Source organism: Gopherus evgoodei, unplaced genomic scaffold (assembly GCF_007399415.2).
Source record: "Gopherus evgoodei ecotype Sinaloan lineage unplaced genomic scaffold, rGopEvg1_v1.p scaffold_35_arrow_ctg1, whole genome shotgun sequence".
Taxonomy (NCBI): domain Eukaryota; kingdom Metazoa; phylum Chordata; order Testudines; family Testudinidae; genus Gopherus; species Gopherus evgoodei.
In genome coordinates, this window is record NW_022060027.1 from 2,879,571 (window position 1) to 2,905,571 (window position 26,001).

The 26,001-nt window shown below is 66.2% G+C and overlaps 2 protein-coding genes across 7 annotated transcripts; both read right to left on the reverse strand.

Moving 5' to 3' along the window:
• Positions 1-330: 330 nt before the first annotated feature.
• EPN1 (epsin 1) lies at positions 331-23,768 on the reverse strand. Of its 4 annotated transcripts, none has more exons than XM_030544823.1 (11): positions 23,286-23,768; positions 18,047-18,519; positions 17,220-17,469; positions 12,574-12,695; positions 11,186-11,260; positions 7,196-7,285; positions 5,651-5,942; positions 4,618-4,785; positions 3,496-3,576; positions 2,300-2,536; positions 331-2,009 (listed from the first exon to the last, which is right to left on the reverse strand). In XM_030544823.1, exons 2-11 carry the CDS (start codon positions 18,272-18,274, stop codon positions 1,693-1,695), a joined length of 1,860 nt encoding a protein of 619 aa, XP_030400683.1. In that variant the 5' UTR covers positions 18,275-18,519; positions 23,286-23,768; the 3' UTR covers positions 331-1,692. The 4 variants fall into 4 exon arrangements, with proteins under 4 accessions (XP_030400683.1, XP_030400682.1, XP_030400685.1 ...); XM_030544822.1 differs by having other exon boundaries at positions 12,562-12,695; XM_030544825.1 differs by lacking the exon at positions 11,186-11,260.
• Positions 8,780-11,032, reverse strand: LOC115641606. Of its 3 annotated transcripts, none has more exons than XM_030544911.1 (4): positions 10,679-11,032; positions 10,317-10,590; positions 9,755-9,994; positions 8,780-9,622 (listed from the first exon to the last, which is right to left on the reverse strand). In XM_030544911.1, the coding sequence occupies exons 1-4, from the start codon at positions 11,019-11,021 to the stop codon at positions 9,565-9,567; spliced, it is 915 nt and encodes a 304-aa protein (XP_030400771.1). In that variant the 5' UTR covers positions 11,022-11,032; the 3' UTR covers positions 8,780-9,564. The 3 variants fall into 3 exon arrangements, with proteins under 3 accessions (XP_030400771.1, XP_030400769.1, XP_030400770.1); XM_030544910.1 differs by having other exon boundaries at positions 8,782-9,622; positions 10,317-10,610; positions 10,699-11,032; XM_030544909.1 differs by having other exon boundaries at positions 8,781-9,622; positions 10,317-11,032.
• Positions 23,769-26,001: the final 2,233 nt, after the last annotated feature.

Consider the following 26,001-nt stretch of genomic DNA (forward strand, 5'->3'; position numbering starts at 1 on the left):
CCCCTAGCCGCATAGGCCACTCTAGCCCGGTATCCAGCCTCCCCCAGCCCCATGGGCCCCTCTAGCCCAGTATCCCGCCTCTCCCAGCCCCATGGGCCCCTCTACCCCAATATCTCACCCTCCCTCAGCCCCACTGGCCCCTCTACCCCAGTATCTCACCCTCCCCCAGCCCCCACTACTCTGCCCCTCCTCCCCCACCCTGAAGCCGAGCCATCAGATAAGATTAATCCAGCCCCTCCCTTCCCCACATACTCATATCTCCTGTGACCCCCCCCAACGTTCTCATGCCTCTGCCCGCCCCAGAGCAGCCCTCCACAGATGCCCCATCGGTGCCTTAGAAGAATCTCACTTTATTATTAATTCATTTTAGCACATTCTGCATACACTGGGAGGGGCATGACACAAATGGGGGGGCAGAAATCAGATGGGGGACCTCTCCCCCCAGCAGGGGGGGCAGGCTTAAGGATCAGCCCCCCCTTCTGAGCACCCCCACCCCGCACAACCACAGAAAAGGATCTGACATTGCTGGGGGTTGGGGGGCCGGTGGGGGAGGGCAGCCCCCACCTCCCTGCAGTTGATTGGTGAAGGGGGTGGGGGGCACACCTGGGAGAATTCATACACAGGTTGTGATTGGGGGGAAATCAAGGGGCATTGGAGGACCCTCCCCTCCTGTGGAGGGTTGAGTCTGGGGACGGGAGGGAAGCTGGGTTCACATCACAGCCACTCACACAAGCCCCCTGCCCCCTCTGCCCTGAGGGGGTGGGGGCAGGGATCATGCTGCAGGGGGGAAATCAGGGATTATGAACACACAACCAGCAGGGGGCGCTGTCGATGTTGCACATCCTGGGGGTCGGGGGTCATGTGCGGCTCAGACCTGGCCCCCCCCATACACTTCAGTCCACAGGCCAGCAGCAGAGGCCCGGCGGGGTCCAGTCCTGGGTTTCAATCCCAGTGCCAGCCCTGCTCCATGAGCTGGGGGGGATTAAGGCAGCCCCCCCAGACAGCAAGTCTCTCACAGGAGGGGGGGGTCCAGTGGCCCCGCCCAGGTGGCTCCAGAGGAGATGCTGGCGTGAGGGGGTCATGGCGGCCATCGCTGCCCTCCTCTAGCAGCAAGGCCCCCATGCGTCCCGGGGGGGTCGTCTCTGGAGCTGCAGTTGAAGAGCATCGCTCTGGCCCCCTGGGGCCACGCCTGGGGGGGGGGAGGTCAGGAAGCAGAACCTGGGCCAGATGGGGATGGATCCTGCCCCCGGGATCTGGAGCAGATGCAGGGGGGGGGATGTCCCATTAGCCCCTGGGGCAGGCAGGTAGGCCCTGGAGGGGATGACATGGCCGGGGGGGCCAGTAGTGTGATCAATGGGGGGCAGGGGGGCATAGCTATAACTTAAAGGGGCAGGAGCACCCCCACTTCTGAGAGATGGGGCAGGACTTGGAGGTGGAGTTTAGTGAGGTGTGGCCCCAATGGGGGTGGAGCTATACAGGGGGCGGGGCTTAATAATGCCTCCCTGCCCCCACTTAGGAATTCTCGGGTAAGGGAGGGTACTGCCCATGAAGGGGAGAATCTGATCCCACAGCCAGCAGCCCCCCCTGCCTGCCTCCCCCATGGCATGGGCTGCCCCAGGGCTCCCTTCCCCCTCCCCAAGCAGCCCCTCGGGGGGCTCCCCTCTCATACCCCCCACCCCCGGGCCGGCCCCCTTATAGCAGGAAGGGGTTTGTGTTGCCCATGGACTGGACAGAGGCGCTGGTGGGCACGACGGGCTGGGGGGGCATCATGGGGGGCATGGCCATGGGGGACAGGCCAGGGGGCGGGACCCCAACCATGGGCATGACTGGCCCCAGGGGGGTGACTGAGCCCATGGTGGGGGCGAAGGGGGCGGCAGGGGGGCCCAGCCCCATGACGGGGCTGACGCGGAGCTGGTTGAGGGTCAGCAAGGGGGGCTGAGCCGGCTGGAATGGGTTGGTGGCCGAGGCGCTGGCTGCTCCGGGTGCCGTCAGGGACGCGGGCGCTGTCCCTGGAACGGAGAGGGGGAGGGTGAGAGACCAGCCACATGGCCAGGAGAGAACCCAGGAGTCCTGGCTCCCAGCCCCCTCCCCCCAACCACTAGGCCTCACCCCCCTCCCCGAGCCAGGAGAGAACCCAGGAGTCCTGGCTCCCAGCCCCCTCCCCCCAACCACTAGGCCTCACCCCCCTCCCAGAGCCGGGAGAGAACCCAGGAGTCCTGGCTCCCCGCCCCCTCCCCCACTGCTAGACCCCACTCCCCTCCCAGAGCAGGAGAACCCAGGCGTCCGGCCGGGCGCTCACCTGTGGCCAGGAAGGGGTTGGAGGTCTTGGCGGTGGGGGGCGCATGGGGTTTGCTGAGCAGCGAATCCAGGTCCACCAGGGCGGCGTTGGGGCCCAGGAAGGACTCGGGGGTCTTGCGGGTGGGTTTGGAGGCCTCGGCCAGCGAGCCCCCGACAGCTGCCATGTCGAAGGTGCTGGGGCTCCGGGCGCCGGCCGAGCGCGTCATCGGCACCTCCCCGGCCAGCAGGTCCAGCTCCCCTGGGGGGCAGAGACGGAGGAGGGGCTCAGACACCCGCCCAGCCCCCCGGGGCAGGCGAAGCAGCGGGGGGGCTGGGAGAGGCGTCCTCACCACACTGTGAGCCCAGTCACGGGGGACCCACTGCAGACACCCTTCTGGTCTGGCAGCGACCCACTGATAACCCCATAACGCCCCCTCCGGACAACAAGGGGTTAAACCCACCCCCCCTCCCTAAGCACCAGCTCCCGTCTGGCCCCAGGGTGGGGACTGGACGGCACAGCGGGGCGGAGAGTGGGGCATGGGGCCTTTCCCCTCTAGGGGGCGCCGGCTCCCATCTGGCCCAGGGCAGGGACTGGCTGGCTCAGGGGGGCAGGGAATGGGGCCCGGGGCCTTTCCCCTCTAGGGGGCGCCAGCTCCCACCTGGCCCCAGGGTGGGGACTGGACGGCACAGCGGGGCGGAGAATGGGGCGCGGGGCCTTTCCCCACTAGGGGGCACCAGCTCCCATCCGGCCCCAGGGTGGGGTCTGGCTGGCTCAGGGGGGCAGGGAATGGGGCCCGGGGCCTTTCCCCTCTAGGGGGCGCCAGCTCCCACCTGGCCCCAGGGTGGGGACTGGACGGCACAGCGGGGCGGAGAATGGGGCGCGGGGCCTTTCCCCACTAGGGGGCACCAGCTCCCATCCGGCCCCAGGGTGGGGTCTGGCTGGCTCAGGGGGGCAGGGAATGGGGCCCGGGGCCTTTCCCCTCTAGGGGGCGCCGGCTCCCATCTGGCCCAGGGCAGGGACTGGCTGGCTCAGGGGGGCGGGGAATGGGGCCCGGGGCCTTTCCCCTCTAGGGGGCACCAGCTCCCATCAAGGGGGTTGTATTCAGTGCCCCCCGCCCCCAGTTTCCCAGCAGCCCCGGCACACACACAGGGCAGTGAAGTACAACGGGGGAGGGAAGGCAGTGTGTGGGGGGGCAGCCGGAGGCCCCCCAAGCCCACCTGTGCTGCTCCCCGACTTGGGCAGCGCCGGGCGCAGGCTGTCGAAATCCGAGAACTCGTCCGGCTCAAAGGCGCCACTGGCTGGAGGGGGAGGGAAGAGGTGAGTTACAGGGAGCGGGGGGAGTCCCTGCCCCAACCCAGCCCCTTTCCCCTCCCAGAGCCGGGGACAGAACCCAGGCGTCCTGGCTCCCAGCTCCCCAGCCCCTCCATCCACTGGACCCCACTGCCATCCCAGAGCTGGGGACAGAACCCAGGCGTCCTGGCTCCCAGCTCCCCCGCCCCTCCATCCACTGGACCCCACTCCCGTCCCAGAGCTGGGGACAGAACCCAGGCGTCCTGGCTCCCAGCTCCCCCGCCCTATCCACTGGACCCCACTCCCATCCCAGAGCCGTGGACAGAACCCAGGCGTCCTGGCTCCCAGCTCCCCCGCCCTATCCACTGGACCCCACTCCCATCCCAGAGCCGTGGACAGAACCCAGGCGTCCTGGCTCCCAGCTCCCCCGCCCTATCCACTGGACCCCACTCCCATCCCAGAGCCGTGGACAGAACCCAGGCATCCTGGCTCCCAGCTCCGCAGCCCCTCCATCCACTGGACCTCACTCCCGTCCCAGAGCTGGGGACAGAACCCAGGCGTCCTGGCTCCCAGCTCCCCCCGCCCTATCCACTGGACCTCACTCCCGTCCCAGAGCTGGGGACAGAACCCAGGCATCCTGGCTCCCAGCTCCCCCGCCCTATCCACTGGACCCCACTCCCATCCCAGAGCCGTGGACAGAACCCAGGCATCCTGGCTCCCAGCTCCCCCACCCCCACACACTCTACATTGGACCCCACTCCCACCCCAGAGCAGCGGAGAGAACCCAGGCATCCTGGCTCTCAGCTCCCCCGCCCAATCCACTGGACCCCACTCCCATCCCTGAGCCGGGGAGAGAACCCAGGTGTCCTGCCTCCCAGCCCCCCACCGCTCTATCCACTAGGCCCCGCTCCCATCCCAGAGCCGGGGAGAGAACCCAGGCATCCTGAGTCCCAGCCCCCCCAGTGTCTAACCACTAGGGCCCACTCTTCACCCAGAGCCGGGGAGAGGACCCAGGTGTCCTGGCTCCTCGCGACCCATGACCCACCCACCTGCGGTGCCGTTGGTGCTGGCTTTCGAAGGCGACCCTCCCCAGTGGTCGGGGAAGGTCTGCGCAGGGGCCCAGGGGTCGGCCGCGGGTTTCCCTTGGGGGGCTGCGGCTGGGCCCGACGACCACGGGTCACCGGTGGGGGCCGCTCCACTCACTGCAACACCCCCAGCTGGAGGAGAGACGAGCAGTTAGCAGCCAGGGCCAGTGGCTCCAGTACCCTCTCCCCCCATACACCCACAATGCACTGCAGGCCGTGGGGCAGGGTGTCAGCAGGGGGCGCTCTCCCCTGGCAGGCAGTGCTGGCCCCAATGCCCCATGGTGGCGCTAGGCTGCAGGGGGCTCGGCAGGGAGTGCCGGGCTGTGGGGGGACACCGGGCTGTGGGGAGCAGCGCTCGGCAGGGGGTGCTGTGCTGCGGGGGGACACCGGGCTGTGGGGAGCAAGGACGGGGGGCTCGGCAGGGGGTGCTGTGCTGCGGGGAGCAGGGCGGGAGGCACCGCACTGCAGGGGGGCTCGGCGGGGGCACTCTCCCCAGCAGACAGGGTTGTTTGACCACCTCTGCTCCAGGACTGGCACGGACAATCCCCAGGGACACAGCTCAGAATCCCCCCACAACACTCAACCTCCTGCGTCCAGCCCAGCCACCTCCAGGACCTGGAGGAGACGTGGCCTGGGGGTCACCATCTCTCCGCTGTGGGGCCCTTGGGGCTGATCCCAGCCAGGGGGCCGCTTCCCCAGCCCCATGGGGAGAGCCCGGATTCAGCCGACCTGGGTTCTGTTTCTGGCCCTGCCATGGCCCCCCTCTGTACCTCAGTTTCCCCATCAGGGACGTGGATACTGCGCTGCTGTGGCAAGAGCTTTGATAGCTCCCCTCGCCCCTCCTGCCCCATTGCATTCATTGGGGGCACAGATTTGCCCCTCCTTGCACAGGGCTGGGGCCACCGAATTCCCCCCACCCCTGCGCACTGGGACTTGGCATTTTTTAGCGACCAAGGCAGGAGGGAGCCAGAGTGACGCGCACGACGCGGAGACATACCAGGGAGTGGGGAAGGGCCCGTCCCCTCCGGGTTCCAGGGGTCGGAGCTGGCGACGGCCGGGGGGCCCCCCCAGGGGTCTCCCGGGGCCGTGACAGAGGCGGATGCTCCCCATGGGTCACCAGTGGAAGCCACGCCCCCAGGAGCTCCTCCCCAGGGGTCAGGGGCAGGCGGCCCAGCGGGAGCGGGCACAGAGGCACCCCATGGGTCGGTGGGGGCGGGGGAACCCCATGGGTCCCCGGCAGCAGGGGGGGCCGGCGAGGTGAAGACATCGGCCAGGTCCATCAGCGATGACTGCGGGGTAGAAATATGGTGAGACGGAGCAGCTGGTCACCCCAGATACACCCCAGCGCCCAGGCTCCGCCCCCGAATCTGGGCCCCATGCTTGACCCTTCCCCTGCCACAGACCCCGCTCCCCCCCAAGTCAGACCCCAAACACCGAGACAAGGGCTGGGCAAACTTTTTGGCCCGAGGGCCACATCTGGGTCTGGAGATTGTATGGTGGACCATGAATGCTCAGGAAATTGGGGGCTGGAGTGCAGGCTCTGGGGTGGGGCTGGGGATGAGGGGTTGGGGTGCAGGAGGTTGCTCCAGGCTGGGACCGAGGGGTTCGGAGGGCGAGGGGGGGGGGCAGGGAGTTGGGGCACAGGAGGGGGATCAGGGGTGCAGGCTCTGGGAGGCACTTACCTGAACCAGCTCCCAGAAGCAGCAGCACGTCCCCTCCTCCAGCTCCTACGTGGAGGCGCGGCCAAGCAGCTCTGCACCCTGTCCCGTTCGCAGGCACCGCCCCTGCAGCTCCCATTGGCCGTGGTTCCTGGCCAATGGGAGCTGCGGGGGCACCATGCAAAGCCCCTGGGCTGCCCCTATGCATAGAAGCCGGAGGGGGGACCTGCTGCCGCTTCCGGGAGCCAAGCAGAGCGAGCAACCCCCCAACCCCACTCCCTGGTGAGAGCTCGGGGGCCGGATTCAAACATCTGAGGGGCCGGATGGGCCCCCGGGCCGTAGTTTACCCACCCCAGGCTCTGCCCCTGAATCTGGGCCCCCTGCTAGACCCGGCCCCCTGCAAGAGGCTCCACCCCCAAGTCAGACCCTGCCCCAGGCTCCACCCCCAAGTCAGACCCCACTAGGGTCACAGATGTCCCATTTTCATAGGGACAGTCCCGATTTTTGGGTCTTTTTCTTATATAGGCTCCTATTATGCCCCACCCCGTCTCGATTTTTCACATTCGCTGTCTGGTCACCCTAGACCCCCCAGCTGGACCCTGCCCCCAAGTCAGGCCCCACCCCAGGCTCCACCCCCAAGTCAGGCCCTGCCCCAGGCTCTGCCCCCAAATCAGACTCCACCAGCAAGATCCTGCCCCCAAGTCAGACCCCGCCCCAAGTCAGAGACCCCCGCTAAACTCCACCCCCCGTCTCCACGCCCAACTGAGACCCCGCTGAACCCGAGCTAGGCCTCGCCCCAGCTGGCTAGACCCTGCCCCCTGCCCCAGGCTCCACCGCCATGCCAGCCCCCCGCCCCCCCAGCTAGCCCCAGAGGGAGGGGTTACCTCCTCGCCCTTGGCTGGCACTGCTTCCTTCTTGCTCTCCTCGATGGCCATCTGTAGGCGCAGGTCGTCCCCGCGCCGGATCCGCTCCTCCTGGGGGGAGGCAAGGGAAATGGGGGGGCATAAGCGGGGAGGAGCAGCCCAGCCCCGATTGGGGGGCAGGGGAGGGGAGCTGGAGTACTCACCTATGGCTGGCCCAGCAGCGTTCCCGGCCGGAGCTGCCTGCAGCTGCCTGCCCCCAGCCCGACTCCTATCCCATAATTCCCTGGCAATGCAGAGCGGGCTTTGGCATTGCTACTGACTGGCATCTATAGCGTTAACAGATCAAGTCCCGCCCAGAGCTGGGGACAGAACCCAGGAGTCCTGGCTCCCGGCTCCTCCTTCTCCCCACTCTATGCACCATACCCCACTCCCCTCCCAGAAACAGAGAGAGAACCCAGGAGTCCTGGCACCCCCCTCTAACCATCATACCCCACTCCCCGCTCAGAGCCAGGGAAAGAAGCCAGGCATCCTGGCTCCCAGCCCCCTCAGAGCCCGCTCTCCTCCCAGAGCTGAGGACAGAACCCAGGCGTCCTGGCTCTGCATGGCTGAGCCAGCAGAGGCTGTTACCGGCGCAGTGGGTTTCACTCGCGGTGGGCAGCGTTACGCGGCTGGTCCGGTATAAGCCGGGGCCCCGTCGCTGGTCCAGGCCCCCGATCCGAGGAACAGCGCGAGAACAGCCGGCAGCAAGAGAGCGCGAAGGGACGTGGGGGGACTTGATCTCAAGCTCCCACAGTTCCCTGCAGGCACCAGGATTGCACCACACGTTGTGGGAATGCGCCAGAGGGCAGCGCTGGGACGTTTACCGTAGGACACCTGGTGTGTGCCGGGGTGGGGGGAGCTGGCAAAGGCAGCTCGCGCTCTAGCGCCTGGCGCAAATGCAACCGGCCAAACTGCCCAGCGCAGATACCGGCCGGGGCAACGCTGCTTTGGGAGGGGATTTGTCGGCTCAGCCAGGCCGGCAACTCCCCCAGGCTCCAGGGAGTGACCCCAGCAGGGCAGTTCTCGGACCAGGGGACTGTGATTTGCTCTGCTGGCCAAAGGACTTTGTGGGTAGAAACTCTACTAGGTGGGTTTGCCGGCATGGCCAGGGGGATTGGTGTCCACAACCACAGGGCTTTGCCGGTACGGCTACAGCGGCAAAGCCTGAGCCGCCCCCTATGGGCCCTGGGGGGGCAGGGAACAGCACAGTGCCCTGGCCACACCCCTACCCTGCCACCCGCTGCAGCCTGCCCCACAGTGCTGCTCCCTGGGGGCTAGGCAGGGGACGGATCCATCGGGGGGGGGGGGCTCGATTCTCTCCCCTCAGCTGCAGTCGAGGACATGGCCCCCACCCCCCGTCAATGCCCTACAGAGACTGTATAAAAACAGCCCCCCACTGAGGTCTCAACTCCTGAGCCTGCAGCAGCCCCCACCCCCCGCCCCGATGTGGTGGAGTCCCGATCTCCTCAGGCATGGCTCCCCCAGCTCCCCTCAATTTTTCAGCTGTGCCCCCACCCCCCCAGAAACCAGGTACAAACCCCCCCTACCCGCCATGCCAGCCCCTACCCCTCCCAACTTCAGACACAGCAAATTAAACATGGAGTCCAGATGGGAATCCCCATATCAGTACTGGCCCCCGCCCCACCCCAAATCAGGGACCCCGAGGTGGCAATTAACCAGAGCAAAAGCTGGGTGGTGGAGGAAGGACAGACAGAGATTAGCGCTGGCTGTGAATCAGAGCGAGGATTAATGGGGCGAGGGGGGTTAGAGCACAGCGGCCGCAGAGAGACCCAAACGCCCCAGACAGACCCAGCCAGAACCTTTCAGAACCTTCCGCTGCCTCCGTTCGGGGGGGGTGATGGGATCTGGGTGCGACCCGGGGGGTCCTGGCATCGTGCCCCGGAATTAAACAAGGTGCAGAGAAGTGACGAGGGGCCCTGGGGGAGCCGGAGCAGCCCTCCGGAGAGGCCAGGCATCCGGGACATTTCAATCTGGAAGGGGGGGGTCAAGTTTGGGAGAAGGGGCTGGGTGGGTCCATTTGGCAACACTGCCCAGCAGGCCAGCCAGCACCCAGGGGGAGAACCCAGGAGTTCTGGCTCTGGCCCCCCTGCTCTGAACATTAGACCCCACTCCCCTTCCAGAGCTGGGGCCACAACCAAAGCTTGAAGCTCAAATTGCTCCACCCACCACTAAAAGGCAGCTGGCTAGCAGCCGTTTGGGACAGGAAGTGATGGGGGAACTGGTGGAGAGCGTGTGGGTTTAGGGAGGGGAAAGGGGATGATCCAAGCTGGGATTGGGCCCAGCCACCAGGGTTCATGCCCCTGACTGGGGAAAGCTGAGGAGCTCACCTGCTAAGCACTTCCAAGGGCATGCGAGGGGTCACGCAACCAGGAGACCACCCAACAGCACCCAGCGAGACTGAAACTGACCAGGAGCAAAACCGACCCTGGCACCCAGCGGGACTGAAACTGACCAGGAGAGAAACTGACCCTGGTACCCAGCGGGACTGAAACTGACCAGGAGAGAAACTGACCCTGGTACCCAGCGGGACTGAAACTGACCAGGAGCGAATCCGACCCTGGCACCCAGCGGGACTGAAACTGACCAGGAGAGAAACTGACCCTGGTACCCAGCGGGACTGAAACTGACCAGGAGCGAAACCGACCCTGGCACCCAGCGGGACTGAAACTGACCAGGAGCGAATCCGACCCTGGCACCCAGCGGGACTGAAACTGACCAGGAGCGAAACCGACCCTGGCACCCAGCGGGACTGAAACTGACCAGGAGAGAAACTGACCCTGGTACCCAGCGGGACTGAAACTGACCAGGAGTGAAACTGACCAGGAGCAAAACTGAGAGGCCAGGTAGAGGGACTGAAACTGACCAGGAGCGAAACCGACCCTGGCACCCAGCGAGACTGAAACTGACCAGGAGCAAAACTGAGAGGCCAGGTAGAGGGACTGAAACTGACCAGGAGCGAAACCGACCCTGGCACCCAGCGAGACTGAAACTGACCAGGAGCGAATCCGACCCTGGCACCCAGCGAGACTGAAACTGACCAGGAGTGAAATTGACCCTGGTACCCAGCGGGACTGAAACTGACCAGGAGTGAAACTGACCAGGAGCAAAACTGAGAGGCCAGGTAGAGGGACTGAAACTGACCAGGAGCGAAACCGACCCTGGCACCCAGTGGGACTGAAACTGACCAGGAGTGAAATTGACCCTGGTACCCAGCGGGACTGAAACTGACCAGGAGTGAAACTGACCAGGAGCAAAACTGAGAGGCCAGGTAGAGGGACTGAAACTGACCAGGAGCGAAACCGACCCTGGCACCCAGCGGGACTGAAACTGACCAGGAGCGAAACCGACCCTGGCACCCAGCAGGACTGAAACTGACCAGGAGTGAAATTGACCCTGGTACCCAGCGGGACTGAAACTGACCAGGAGTGAAATTGACCCTGGTACCCAGCGGGACTGAAACTGACCAGGAGTGAAACTGACCAGGAGCAAAACTGAGAGGCCAGGTAGAGGGACTGAAACTGACCAGTAGCGAAACCGACCCTGGCACCCAGCGGGACTGAAACTGACCAGGAGTGAAACTGACCCTGGCACCCAGCGAGACTGAAACTGACCAGGAGCGAATCCGACCCTGGCACCCAGCGAGACTGAAACTAATCAGGAGTGAAACTGACCCTGGCACCCAGCGGGACTGAAACTGACCAGGAGTGAAACTGACCCTGGCACCCAGAGGGACTGAAATTGCCCAGGAGTGAAACTGACTGGAAAGTTCACCCCCTTTTAAAAGCATCTGTTCCCTGGAGGAGAGAAAAGCCCTTCGAGGCGATGGCGAGCAGTGAGTGGAGTTAGCGCTGATCTAGTCGGGGGTGGGGGTTAGTGCAGTGGGGGAGGGGGAAGGCCGGCCCCCGCTCCCGTCAGGGGGAGGGTGTTAGGTCCTCCGGGGTCGGCTCTAACCTTGTCGTGCTCCTCTTTGCTCAAGCTAAGAGCAAGCTGGAGCTGCAGGTCCTCTTCGGCGACGGCGACGGGGGGCTGGCGGGGGCGGAGAGAGCAGAGAGTGAAGGCGCAGCAGGGCACACACCCACACCGGGGGGGGGAAACGGGGGGGGACACAGGAGAGGGGCAAGGCGAGGCTTGGTCCATGGATAGGAAAGCAGACAGGACTGGGTGGGCCCGTGACCCCTAATGTCCCCCTGGGGAGCTAGACGCATAAACAAGGGGGGGAATGCAGGGGAGGTGAGAAAGAAAGGGCAGATGATGCCGGGGGCAGCAGATGGGGGCCCAGGGCAGTGGGTGGGGGGAAGAGGATGGGGGCGCAGCAGACACGGCTGTGGAAGTGCAGGAAGGGGACGGCTGGCTCCATTCCGAGAGCCCCTCTAAGCAGACAAGTGACGGCCTGTTCCAGGGGAGCGAATCGGCTCGGAAGGGGCTAGGGAGCAGGCTGAGCTGGGATGAATAAGGGGGGCTGTACAGGACCCTGGCTGGTGCAGAGGGGATCAGGGGGCCGACCCTCCCCACCTACAGCCCCTGCTGGGGAGGGTGAAAACAGGCCCTGGTTCTTTGCCCCACAGCACTGTGAGGTTTATTGGAGGGCCGGGGGGGGCCTGTACCCCCACTGTGTGCAGATGTCTCCCTGCCCTCCCGAGACCTGTGTACCCTAAAACAGCCCAGGATCTCAGATAACCCAGGCCACAAAGAGACACGCCCCCGCTGAGATGCTATGAACAAACCCTCTCCCCGCCCCCCCCACTGTACCTGCCCTCCCCTGCCCCAACACCTGCACAGGGGAAGGGCCAGAATTCAGCCCCACCGATATGCTGAGCAAACACAGACTTGCTCCTCTGAGGGGACCAGCTGGCTGGCTCAGTGGGGCAGGGAATGGGGCATGGGGTCTTTCCACTCTAGGGAGTGCCAGCCACAATCTGGCCCCAGGACAGGGACTGGCTGGCGTAGGTGGACGAGAAATGGGGCACGGGGCCTCTCCCCAGTAGGAGGTGCTGGCCCCGCTCTGGCAGCACTGAACCAATCCCTGCCATCAGTGAGACGAGCTGGGCCGGTCCCAGCCTTGCACCCGGTGTCAGAGGCAGCCTGGCCACGACCAGGGGCTAACACCCCCCCCCAGGACGGCAGCAGGGAGGCCGAGGGCTGGACGCCTCCCTGGGAGCAGATGCCCTCGGTGAGGGGGACAATCACAGCCGGCCCTGGCCCAACCAACGCCCCGTGGAGCCGCCACAGGGGCCCCAGCTCGACCGGTGTCTCAGGATCCATCTCCTGGCCCAGCTGCGCCAGCGCCCCCCTCCCCCCGTGCCCAGCAGCCGCCGCTCCAGATTTACCTTGCTCCTTACCTGCTCCGCTTCTTCCTTGCTCATGGCCAGCGCCAGCTGTAGCTGCAGTTCCTCCTCGCCGCTGCTCTGCGGCCAGGCCTGCTCCGCCTCTGCCGGGGCACTGGCGGCCGAGGCCGAGGAGGCTGCGGGGCAGAAAGGGTTAAACTGTCAGCCAAGGGCCCAGAGCAATGGGCAACACAGACCCTCTGGGGTGGGGTGGGGTGGGGCGGGGGCTGGGTATCCAGGGACCCCTCGCCTGGCACTGGGATGTGGCCCCTCTGGGGTGGGATGTGGGGAGTGGTTACACAGGGACCCCTCGCCTGGCACTGGGATGTGGCCCCTCTGGGGGGGACACGGGGGCTGGGTATCCGGGGACCCCTCGCCCTGCGCTGGGACACAGCCCCTCTGGGGTGAGGCAGGGGCTGGGTACACGGGGACCCCTCACCCGGCGCTGAGACGTGGCCCCTCTGGGTATTCGGGGAACCAGCCCAGGGAGGGAAGAGGAGGCCCGAGGGTGTTTTAAGGGGCACCATGGAAACTAGCCTTGGGGCTTTATTTTTATTCTCAGCGTGGAGCACGGACACCGTGGGGCTGGGCTGGGGCTGGGGCTGGGGCAGGGCCGTGGGCCCAGGAAGCAGCCGGCCTGGCCTGTCTGGTCAACAAACAGTCTGCGCTGGCTCCTGGCCACAGGCTCCCCGGGGCAGGGAAACGACCCATTGACAAGCAACAGGCGGGTGAGCAGGGAGGAGATGCTGGGTCAGGTCAACAATCCCCCTCACTGACTCCCCCCCACTCCCAACCCCCCAGAACCCCTTCCTGCTCATCCCCCACTCCCATCCCCCTCACTGACTCCCCCTCACTCCCAACCCCCCAGAACCCCTTCCTGCTCATCCCCCACTCCCATCCCCCTTACCCCCCACAGACTCCCCCCCCACTCCCATCACCTCAGAACCCCCTCCCTCCCGTCCCCCCCCACACAGACCCCCACCTGCTGTCCCCCACCCATTCCAATCAACAGCCCCTCACACACTCTGTTATTCCCATCCCCTCCTACCCACATACACTTCACCAACTCCCCCCAAAACTGCAGGTCGGGCTTGAGGGACACCAGGAAAGCAGGGGGGTGGGGGATGCCCAGGGCCCGGCTAGCAGGGGCTGTGGGTCGGGAGTGAGGGGCTTGACTCCAAATATACGTTATTGTTATTAGCACCAGGGTGTGTGTTTGTGTGTATAGGGGGCATGTGGGGTGGTACAGGGAGTGGGTTGTGGAGGGGTGCGGGGTGTGTGTATAGGGGCGTGTGGGGGGATGGATTGTGGGGTGTGCGGATCGTGTGTATAGGGGGCATGTGGGGTGATGCAGGAGGATGGGTTGGGGGATGCGGGGTGCGTGTACAGGGGGGCGTGTTGTGGGGTGGTGCAGGAGGGTGGGTTGTGGGGGGTGCGGGGTGCGTGTACAGGGGGCGTGTTGTGGGGTAATGCAGGACGGTGGGTTAGGGGGGTGCAGGGTGTGTGTACAGGGGGGCGTGTTGTGGGGTGTGTGTACAGGGGTGCGTATGGGGTGGTGCAGGAGGGTGGACTGTGGGGGGGTGCAGGCTGTGTGTACGGGGGGCGTGTGGGGTGATGCAGGAGGGTGGGTTGGGGGGGTGCGGGGTGTGTGTACAGGGGGGCGTGTTGTGGGGTGGTGCAGGAGGGTGGGTTGTGGGGGGGTGCGGGGTGTGTGTATGGGGGGCATGTTGTGGGGTGTGTGTACAGGGGGGCATGTGGGGTGATGCAGGAGGATGGGTTGGGGGGTACGGGGTGTGTGTACAGGGGGGCATGTTGTGGGGTGTGTGTACAGGGGGGCATGTGGGGTGATGCAGGAGGATGGGTGGGGGGTACGGGGTGTGTGTACAGGGGGGCGTGTTGTGGGGTGTGTGTACAGGGGGGCGTGTTGTGGGGTGGTGCAGGAGGATGGGTTGGGGGTGCAGGGTGTGTGTACAGGGGGGCGTGTTGTGGGGTGGTGCAGGAGGGTGGGTTGGGGGGTGTGGGGTGTGTGTACTGGGGGGCGTGTTGTAGGGTGGTGCAGGAGGGTGGGTTGTGGGGGGGTGCGGGGTGTGTGTACAGGGGTGTGTGTTGTGGGGTGGTGCAGGAGGGTGGGTTGTGGGGGGGTGCGGGCTGTGTGTACAGGGGGGCGTATTGTAGGGTGCTGCAGGAGGGTAGGTTGTGGGGGGGTGCGGGGTGTGTGTACGGGGGGGTGTTGTGGGGTGGTGCAGGAGGGTGAGTTGTGGGGGGTGCGGGGTGTGTGTACAGGGGGGCGTGTTGTGGGGTGTGTGTACAGGGGGCGTTTGGGGTGGTGCAGGAGGGTGGGTTGTGGGGTGCAAGGTGTGTGTACACAGGGGGCATGTGGGTGTGTACAGGGGGGCATGGGTTGCGTGGGGGGGGTGTAGCACCTGCTCTCTGACCCACAACCTCAGCTCACACCTCAGCCTGGCCTTCACCCCCCCGCCCCCCCTACCAGGGCTGGCTCCAGACCCCGGTGCCACCACCTCAGCCTCACCCCCAAGCAGTGCTGCGGGGGGGTCACGACAGTGCCAAGGGACAGGCAGGCTCCCCTCCCCTGCAGACACCCTGGCACCAGCTGTCAGCCCTGGTTAGCGGGACGCTCGGACGCTCTCCCTCATGCGGGGGGAAGGGGGGGTGCCCGGGTCTGCCCCGAGATCTGCCCCAGTGAGCCGACTGCCCCCCAGGCCAGTGAACTGATCGGGGGAGGGAGGACTGAGAGACAGGGAGGGGGCAGCTCTGCTGAGGGGGCACAGAGCCACGTACCCCACGGAGGGAGGCCGAACGCAGAGGAGCTGACCTAGGGGGACGGGATGGGGGCCCCTGGCTGTAGGGCTGGGCGGGGGGGGCAGAATGGTGTTACTGCCTCTTTAAGGGCCAGCCGTTCCCCTCCCCGCCCTTATCAGCGCTGGCTGGCAGAGGGGCAAGGTCACTGGCAGCTCAGCCCTGATAAGAGCCCATGGGGCAGGGCAGGAGCCGCAGGCCAGGGCCTGAGGGAAGGGACACGTGTGTTCACCCCTTCGCTGCTACCCACAGTGGGCTGGGCGAGCCCAGGGCCGGGCTAGCAGGGGCTGCGGGTGGGGAGTGAGGGGCACCGGCAGGGCTGGGGGGGAGCCCAGGGCCGGGCTAGCAGGGGCTGCGGGTGGGGAGTGAGGGGCACCGGCAGGGCTGGGGGGGAGCCCAGGGCTGGGCTAGCAGGGGCTGCGGGTGGGGAGTGAGGGGCACCGGCAGAGCTGGGGGGGAGCCCAGGGCTGGGCTAGCAGGGGGCTGCGGGTCAGGAGTGAGGGGCACCGGCAGGACTGGGGGGAGCCCAGAGCTGGGCTAGCAGGGGCTGCGGGTCAGGAGTGAGGGGCACCGGCAGGACTGGGGGGGAGCCCAGGGCCGGGCTAGCAGGGGCTGCGGGTGGGGAGTGAGGGGCACCGGCAGAGCTGGGGGGGAGCCCAGGGCTGGGCTAGCAGGGGGCTGCGGGTCAGGAGTGAGGGGCACCGGCAGGGCTGGGGGGGAGCCCAGGGCTGGGCTAGCAGGGGCTGCGGGTCAGGAGTAAGGGGCACCGGCAGGGCTGGGGGGGAGCCCAGGGCTGGGCTAGCAGGGGCTGCGGGTCAGGAGTGAGGGGCACCGGCAGGACTGGTGGGGAGCCCAGGGCCGGGCTAACAGGGGCTGCGGGTGGGGAGTGAGGGGCACCGGCAGAGCTGGGGGGGAGCCCAGGGCTGGGCTAGCAGGGGGCTGCGGGTGGGGAGTGAGGGGCACCGGCAGGGCTGGGGGGGAGCCCAGGGCTGGGCTAGCAGGGGGCTGCGGGGCGGGAGTGAGGGGCACTGGCAGGGCTGGGGGGGAGCCCAGGGCTGGGCTAGCAGGGGGCTGCGGGGCGGGAGTGAGGGGCACTGGTAGGGCTGGGGGGAGGGGCTCACTCAGCTGCTGTGTTGGCTGGGGGGAGGGGTGCCGTGTGGGAAGCAGGGGGCGGAGCTAGCAGGGGTGAAAGGTCACACAAGCAGATGCCAGATGGGCAGCAGATGGCACAGCCTCTCATTGGCTCTAGACCCTGTCCATCTGCACCCTACGTCTCACCCCCTTAGGGTGGGGCAGGATCAGTCCCCGCCCCCCAACTTGCAGGCTCCGGCGCCCCGGGGCGAACCCTGTGGGCAGCGGCTGGGGCAGTGTTGGGGGGTTCAGCCACTGGGCAGGGAACCCGGAGCTGCCTGGGCCAGGGGAGGGCAGAGGGGGGCCTACACCTCCCCCCAAACCGCACCTGAGCCCCACAGTCACCACCCGACCCCTGAGCCCCACAGCCACCACCCAGAGCCTCAGAGCTGTCACCTGCTCCCCAGAGCCCCCAACCATCACCAGCCCCCGAGCCGCCTCCTGAACCCCACAGCTGTCACCAGCCCCCCAAGAGTTCCCAGCCCCCCTGAACGTCAGAGCTACCCCCCCCAACCTCACAGCCACCACTCTCCCTCCAAGCTGCCCCCCTGAGTGCCTGAACCTCCGAGCTGAAGGGTGAGCCGGGGCCCGGTTTAGGACAGGAAGCGAGGGAGGACCCCAGCTCCAGCCAGGCCGGGATCTGAGCGAGGCCCTGGGGGAAGAGGCACCGAGACGGGGGACGGAGCAGGGGCCACCCACCAGCCCCGGCTCACCCGTGGAGGTCTGCGCCAGCTTCTCCTTGGTCTTGAGGGCGTGGGCCCGCTCCTCCCTGAGCCGCTCGTCGTCCCGGAGCAGGGCCACCAGCTGCTTGGCCTTCTCCCGCACGTTGACGCCCTGGTCCTTGCCGTCGCGGTCGACGTACTGGAAGTCCTTCAGCGTCTGGATGGCGTAGATGTTCTCCTTGCACTGCTGGGCCACGCGCTCCGAGCCCGTCTTGATGAGGTACTCCATCAGCGTCATGGCCTGGGGGGGGACACAGCAGCCTCAGCCACGCAGCCCACGCGCCGCCCCCCCTCCCCAGCCCCTCTGCCTGCCTCCACCCAGCCCTGCCCTACAACCGCAGCCCCCAAATACACCACACAGCTCCCGCACGCCCCACACCCACAGCCCTGCCACCCCTGGCCCCTCTGCCTCCCTCCACCCAGCCCTGCCCTACAACCAATACACCACACAGCTCCTGCACACCCACCCAAACACCCCACACTCACAGCCCACCTCCTACCCAGCCACAGAGCTGCTCCTCATACTCCACCCCTTCCCAGGCAAAGGGTATGCAGGAGGGGAGTGGTGCCTAGTGGTTGGGTAGGGGCTAGGAGCCAGGACTCCTGGGTTCGCTCCCCAGCTCTGGGGGTGAGGGGCCAGTAGTTAGAGCAGGGGGGTGGGAGACAGGACTCCTGGGTTCACTCCCTGGCTCTGGGGGTGGGGTCAGTGGTTAGAGCAGGGGGTGGAGGCCCGGACTCCTGGGTTTGCTCCCAGGCTCTGGGGGTGGGGGCCAGTGGTTAGAGTGGGGGTGGGGGAGCCAGGGCCCTGGGGGCGGCACCTTGTAGACGTGGCGCCAGTTCTTGCCGTGGTCGTTGAGCCGTTTCCAGATCATGCTCATAATCTCGGAGAAGGCCACGACGTTGTAGGTGAGATCGGCGATCTCCGACATGAGCGAGCTGGACGGGCCCCAGGGGTCGTTGGACGTGGCCTCCCGCACCTTGATCTCCGCCTCCGAGTAGTTGTGGACGATGTTTTTCATCTGGCGCCGCAGCGACGAGGTTGACATGGTGGGGGTGGGACAGGGGGGCGGCCCGGCAGTGGGGCGGCTCCTGATCCCAGTCCTGGGGGGCGTGAAAGCTCCCTGTGTCTGTGCAATGAGGGGGAACCCCGATCCCAGTCCTGGGGGAGGCGGGGCAGGAAACCCCCCGTGTCTGTGCAAGGGGGTGCAGCTCACACCAGCAGGTGACAGGTCGGTGGTCAGGCTGCTATCGGTGCCCAGGACGGCACGGGTGATCCGGGCATGAGCCGCATCTGCAAGACAGAGAGAGCGAGATCAGTGATTCAATACACCCAGAGCAGGGCCTGAGGCCGGCATGAGATGCAGCAAGGGGGGCTGGGAGCCAGGACTCCTGGGTTCTCTCCCCAGCTCTGGGAGGGGAGTGGGGTCTAGTGGTTAGAGCAGAGGGGGCTGGGAGCCAAGACTCCTGGGTTCTCTCCCCAGCTCTGGGAGGAGTGTGGAGGCTGACGGTTCCAGCAGAGGGGCTGGGAGCCAGGACTCCTGGGTTCTCTCCCCAGCTCTGGGAGGGGAGTGGGGTCTGGTGGTTAGAGCAGAGGGGCTGGGAGCCAGGACTCCTGGGTTCTCTCCCCAGCTCTGGGAGGGGAGTGGGGTCTGGTGGTTAGAGCAGAGGGGCTGGGAGCTAGAATTCTGACATCAGTCCCTCCCCGCAGGGAGCGTGTATGGAGGGAGGGTTGGCAGGGAGGTAACATGCCCAGCTGCCCGACAGGAGATGACCCCCCAGACAGCAGGAAGAGCCAGCTGCCAACCTCTCGTGCCCCTGGTGGAGGGGTACCAAGTGCAGCAGGAACGCAGCCCCTTTGGGGCCGGGCAATGGACCCCCATTTAAAGGCCCTGAGAAAGGAAGGGACACAGCAGCACTAGGGGTGCCGTGCTGCAGGGCTGCACCCCCCAATCAGTGCCGGGGCATAAGAGCGGCCAGACTGGGTCAGAACAAAGGTCCATCCAGCCCAGTGGCCTGTCTGCCGACAGCAGCCAATGCCAGGTGCCCCAGAGGGAGTGAACAGAACAGGGAATCGACTGATCCATCCTGTCGCCCGTTCCCAGCTTCTGGCAAAAGGGGTCAGCAGGTAACCAGCCCCCTGCATCCCACTCCAGAGTGGCCACGTCACAGCCTGAGCCAGGGGGTGCCCCGATAACCAGCCCCCGCCCCAGAGGGGCCATGTCTCAGCGCTCGGCGAGGTGTCCCCCTATAACCAGCCCCAGCCCCACCCCCACCCCAGAGGAGCCACATCTTTGTGCCAGGCAAGGGGTCCCCAGACAACCAGCCCCCGTGCTCCACTCCAGAGGCGGCTGCATCTCCATGCCCTGTGGAGCACAAGGGGACCGAGGCACCAAGCAGAGCATGGTGCAGCGCGGAGGGGAGGAAGGAAATCTCCGGGCATCCTGGCGCCATGACTCACGTCTCAGAAATGCAGAAGGCCTCACTTCCTTCCCCCTGGCTGCTCCCAGCTGGGACAAGAAGACCCAGGGGAAGGAATTCAGGTGACACCCCCCCCCAAATGACTGGCACAATGACCCAGCGGCGTTCCTGGGACTGAGCTGAGGGGCCAATGAACCAGGGGACCCCTCCCCATGTTCCCGTGCAGCACTCCCACCCCACTGCCCCACCGCAGCCTGAAGCAGGGCAGCTCTCTGGGCCGGGGGCTGCAGCCACTGATGCACCTGTCTGCGCTGAGAGGGGCCAGGGACAGGTCCCAGGAATCCTGTCTCCCAGCCCCACACCCCTGCTCTAACCACTAGACACCACTGTCCTCCCAGCGCCAGGGAGAGACCCCTGCTCTAGACTGCACAGCAAGACAGGGAAGGCAACTCAAACGCCGAGTGCTGAAGGTTGAACAGACAGGCGAGCGCATCCCTGTGGCAGCTGAAGGGACGAGGTAGGCAGGGGATCAGTTCAAAGGACAGGAGCTCCCCATTTTAAGGTGGCCCCAAGTGACAAGCCAGGCCCTCCCCTACTAAGCCCCACAGGGTTCAGTTCAGAAAACACCCGCGCATCCCATTCCTAGAGTTTGTCCTTTATATTCTGGTAGTGACTTGAGGTCCTAAAGAAGATCAGGGCCCCGTCAGGCCGGGCACAGCCCAGACACAGAGTCGCCAAGATCGGGGCCCTGTCAGGCCGGGCGCAGCCCAGACACAGAGTCGCCAAGATCGGGGCTCCGTCAGGCCGGGCGCAGCCCAGACACAGAGTCACTGAGATCGGGGCCCCGTCGGGCCGGGCGCTGCCCAGACACAGAGTCACTGAGATCGGGGCTCCGTCATGCCGGGCGCAGCTCAGACACAGAGTCACCAAGATCGGGGCCCCATCAGGCCGGGCGCAGCCCAGAAACAGAGTCACCAAGATCGGGGCCCCGTCGGGCCGGGCGCAGCTCAGACACAGAGTCACCAAGATCGGGGCCCCATCAGGCCGGGCGCAGCCCAGACACAGAGTCACCAAGATCGGGGCCCCATCGGGCCGGGCGCAGCCCAGAAACAGAGTCACCAAGATCGGGGCCCCATCAGGCCGGGCGCAGCCCAGACACAGAGTCACCAAGATCGGGGCCCCATCAGGCCGGGCGCAGCCCAGACACAGAGTCACCAAGATCGGGGCCCCGTCGGGCCGGGCGCAGCTCAGACACAGAGTCGCTGAGATCGGGGCCCCGTCGGGCCGGGCGCAGCCCAGAAACAGAGTCGCCGAGATCAGGGCCCCATCGGGCCGGGCGCTGCCCAGACACAGAGTCACTGAAATCAGGGCCCCCCCCGGCTGTGCCACGACCTCTACAGAGGCAGCGACGCCCCGTCTCTCTGGGACAGGGGCAAGCACCTCGTGCTCCAGGCCTGGCAAGGGGTAGGAGCGACGGAGACAGCAGCAGATGATGAGACGCTAGCCAGGGTATGTCCAGCCCCGCCCCAATCCCCTCTGTACCCCGCCAGCTGCCCACGGCCCCCAGGTGGCTGTGGCCAGGAGATCACTCCCTGGATGGGGTGGGAGCAGGTGGGTACGCACCAGCACAAAGGCACTTCCAGGATGCACTCGGGGTGGAGATGCAATAAATCATCCAGGCCTTATATCACCCCACAAGGCAGCTGCCCCCCTGCAGCGCCAGGGGCACGAATCAGGGCCACACACACACACCCCTGCCCTGGGCTGGCCTGACGGGGAGGATCTGGACAGAGCACGAACAGGGAACCACCCAAGCCGCAGCGCTGGGCTGGGGGATTAGAACCACTCCCCGTGCTGGGCAACACCGCTGGGCCCTCCACCTGCCAGCCTCCCCGGGCCACTCTACCCTCCACCTGCCCAAGGCGCCCCTGGGCCAGCCCCACTCTCCCACCCCCCAGGAGCTCCCTACCAGGGCATTCCCAGGCCAGCCCCACTTCCCCCCACCACCACTGGCGGGATCTCCCAGGGCCAGCCCCTCTCTCCCCGATCTCCCTGCCAGGGCACCCCAAGGCCAGCCCCACTTCCCCATTCCCTGGGGATCTCCCTGCCCAGGGCACCCACGGGCCAGCCCCACTCTCCAGGATCTCCCTGCCAGGGTGCCCCCAGGCCAGTCCCAATCCCCCCCGATCTCCCTGCCCAGGGTGCCCCCAGGCCAGCCCCACTCCCCAGGATCTCGCTGCCCAGGGCGCCCCCGGGCCAGCCCCTCTCCCCAGGATCTCCCTGCCCAGGGCATCCCCAGGCCAGCCCCACTCCCCAGGATCTCCCTGCCCAGGGCATCCCCAAGCCAGCCCCACTCCCCAGGATCTCCCTGCCCAGGGCGTCCCCAAGCCAGCCCCACTCCCCAGGATCTCCCTGCCCAGGGTGTCCCCACGCCAGCCCCACTCCCCAGGATCTCCCTGCCCGGGCGCCCCCGGGCCAGCCCCCCCCCCCCCCGATCTCCCTGCCAAGGTGCCCCCAGGCCAGCCCCACTCCCCAAAATCTCCCTGCCAGGGCGTCCCCAGGCCAGCCACACTCCACAGGATATCCCTGCCCAGGGCACCCCCGGGCCAGCCCCACTCCCCCCGATCTCCCTGCCAGGGTGCCCCCAGGCCAGCCTCACTCCTCAGGATCTTCCTGCCCAGGGCGCCCCCAGGTCAGCCCCACTCCCGCACAGCACTGTGTCCCCAGGGCACCCTGAAGGCCAACCCCTCCCTACTTCTCAGCACTCCCTCTCCAGGGCCCCACAGACCAGATGCCCCTAATCACGCTTCAGGTCTGGAGCTGGTTTGAGCAAGTGACTCCACCCCATCGCCTAAGGGGGCTGCAGTGTCCAGCAAGATGCCCTCCCACCCCAATCCGGGCACACAAGACCGTCCTCTACTGGATTACCCCCACGGCCTCCTCCTTCCCCCTTTGTAGCCCTCCCACACCCTGCAAAGCTGCTGGGGGCATGAGAGCCTGCTCCTCCGCAATGTCTGGGCCCCAGATCTCCCAACGGCCGGTAGCACCGGCCTCTTCCCTGCCCTCAGCAGGCTGCCCCCCACCCTGAGCCAAAGGCACTGGCCCAACCTCCTCTCCCAGCCCGGCCCTCCTGTGAACTCTGGACAGCACCGTGCGCGCTGCACTGTGGGCCCATCAAAGGGGTGACAGGCAGCTGGCTCCCTCCTCCCGCTCTCCCCTGCCTGCAAAAAGCCATCAGAGCACAGGGGCACCCTGTCCCCATCCCCGATTGCTGGCAAGGGGAGGTGCCCAGGTGCAGAGCCTTCCATGGGAGGATCCCGAAGCACCCGACCAACATGCAGCGCGGGAGGGCAGTACAAGCCTTGTTTCACAGGTGGGGAAACTGAGGCAGAAAAAAGTATTGACTTGCCTTTAAATTCATAGCAACAAAGCCAGGAGTTGAACCCAGGAGTCTGGACTCCCAGCCCCGCCTGCTCTAAATACTAGATCCCACTCCCCTCCCAGAGCCGAGGAGAGAACCCAGGAGTCCTGTGGAAGCAGCGCCCCCTGCTCTAACTGCTAGACCCTGCTCCCAGGAGAGCTGACAGCAATGCCAGAGACAAGACTCACCCCGCAGGCTTCAACCAGTCGAGAACTCACCTCACGTCTCCCGCTCTCAGGTCACCCGGACTCCTGGGTCCGCTTCAAGCTGCACCCCAGCGAGAGCGAGCAGCTCTGTAGAGGTGGGGAGGCTGGTGTCCCCCCCAGCACCTCTCCCCGTTACCGGGCCTTGGGCCGGCCTGAGCTTCCGTGGACACCTCCTGTCTGGACTCAGGCCCCAGCCGGGCGGGCAGAGGGGAGGCAGAAGTGTCCCCCAGGAGATGTCGAGCCCCCCCACTGCCCTGCCTTGGGTGGGGGTCTCAGGGGCAGGGAGGGGGGGTCTCTCGCCCACCTACCCACCCCCACCCCTTCCACCTCTGATCCGCCCCCTACAGCCGGGCTGAGCGGGGGCCCAGGGGGGGCATGTCTGGGGCCCCTACGCGGGGGGGGAGGAAGGTGCCCCCCTTGCCCCTGTGTTTGGGGGGGGCCTCTGGGGGCTGCTTCGCTCTGACTGGGGGTTTCCCCTTCCCTGGGCGGGGGGGGTCTCTGGGGGGGAGCTGGGGGGTGGGGGGGTCACTGGGCGGGGGGGGTCTCTGGGCCCGGGGCGGGAGCTGGGGGGCGGGGGGGGGCTCTGAGGTCAGGAGCTGGGGGGTGGGGGGGTCACTGGGCGGGGGGGTTTCTGGGCCCGGGGGGGGAGCTGTGGGTTCTCTGGGGGGGTCACTGGAGGGAGAGCTGGGGGGTGGGGGGGGTCACTGGGCGGGGGGGTTCTGGGCCCGGGGGGGAGCTGTGGGGTCACTGGGGGGGGTGGGGGGGTCACAGGGCGGGGGGGAGCTGTGGGGTCCCCGTGGGGCGGGGTGGGTCTCTGTTGCTCTGGCCCCGCCCCGCCGGGGGTCCCCGCTGGCTGACGCGCGGGGCGGGGGAGGGGCCGCTCTAGCCCGTCTCTAGGGGCCCCGGAGGCTCCGCGTCGCCGCTCGGCGCTGGGCTGGGGCGGCCGCGGCTGCTGGACCCTCCGCACCGGAAGCGGAAACCGCCGCCCGCCCGGCCCCGCTTCCGCCCTGCTCCTCCCTCCGCAGCGCCGCGCTTCCGCCCTCGATGTGGCGTCACTTCCGGCCGCGCCCAGAGAGACGCGGAGCCAGAGGGGGAGTGCTGGGCTCTTCACCCCCCCATGACCCCCCCCGACCCTTCTCCGTGACCCCGCCCCCAGTGACCCCCCCGGCTGGCCCCCGTGACCCCCTGACCCTCCTCCGTGACCCCCCAGGCCGGCTCCCGTGACCCCGCCCCCAGTGACCCCCCTCGGGTGGCCCCAGGGACCCCTTGGTCCGTCCTAGTGACCCCCCCAGTCCCATCCCAATGACCCACCTCAGGCTGGCCCATGTGACCCCCCCGCCCCAGTGACCCCATCCACGCCGACCCCCGTGATCCCACCCCCAGTGACCCCCCCAGCTGGCCCCTGGGACCCCCGCCCCAGGGACCCCTTGGTCCGTCCTAGTGACCCCCCCGCCCACCCCAATGATGCCCCCCCCGGCTGGCCCGTGTGACCCCCCCCGCCCCAGTGACCCCTCCCCCAGGCCGGCGCCCGGGACCCCCGCCCCAGGGACCCCTTGCCCCATCCCAGTGACTCCCCCCTAGTCCCACCCCAGTGACCCCCAGGCCCAGCAGCGTGTTGATGCCCCTTTGACCCAACCCAACCCCTGCGATGTCCCCACGTCAGCCGCCTTGGCCCGTACCCGGCTCCTCGCCCTGGCCTGGACTCCCTGCCTGTACGGCTAGATGGGTCCCCAGTGATCTTCTCGTCTGACCTCCGTCCTGTCTAGCACGGGCCAGAGACCTCCCTCAAAATCCTTCCTGGAGCAGAGCTTGTCGGAAAAACATCCCCTCTGGATTCTCAGCAGTCTCAGTGATGGAGAATACCCCACGGCCCGTGGCCGTTTGTGCCTACGCGTAATTACTGTTCAAAATGTACAGCTCGTTTCCACGCAGAACGGGTCGGGCTTTAATTTCCAGACGTCGGATCGTGTTAGACCTTTCTCTGCTAGACTGAAGAGCCCATTGTTCAATATTTATCCTCCGGGTAGTTACTCATAGACCGGGATCAAGTCACACCTGGACCCTCTCTTTGTAAAGCTAAATAGGTTGGGCTCCTTTTGTCTATCGCTATTAGGCAGGTTTTCTAATCCTTTAATCATTCTCATAGCTCTTCTCTGAACCCTCTCCACTTTATCAACATCCTTCTTGAATGGTGGGCACCAGAACTGGACACAGCATTCCACCTGTGCCAAATATAAAGGAAAAATAACCTCTCTATTTTTACTCAAGATTCCTCGTTGATGCATCCCAGGATAGGGTGACCAGGCAGCAACTGTGAAAAATCAGGACAGAGGGTGGGGGGGTAATAGGAACCTATATAAGAAAAAGACCCCAAAATCGAGACTGTCCCTATAAAATCCGACAAAGTGGGTATTCACCCACAAAAGCTCATGCTCCAATGCGTCTGTTAGTCTATAAGGTGCCACAGGACTCTGTCACTTTTTACAGATCCAGACTAAACACGGCTACCCCTCTGATACCTATAAAATCAAGAGATCTGGTCACCCTATCCCAGGATCGCATTAGCTTTTTTGGCTACAGCAGGGGTCGACAACCTTTCAGCAGTGCTGTGCCAAGTCTTCATTTATTCACTCGAATTTAAGGTTTCACGGGCCAGTAATACATTTTAATAGTTTTAGAAGGTCTCTTGATATACGTCTATAATGTAAAACGAAACTATTGTTGTACG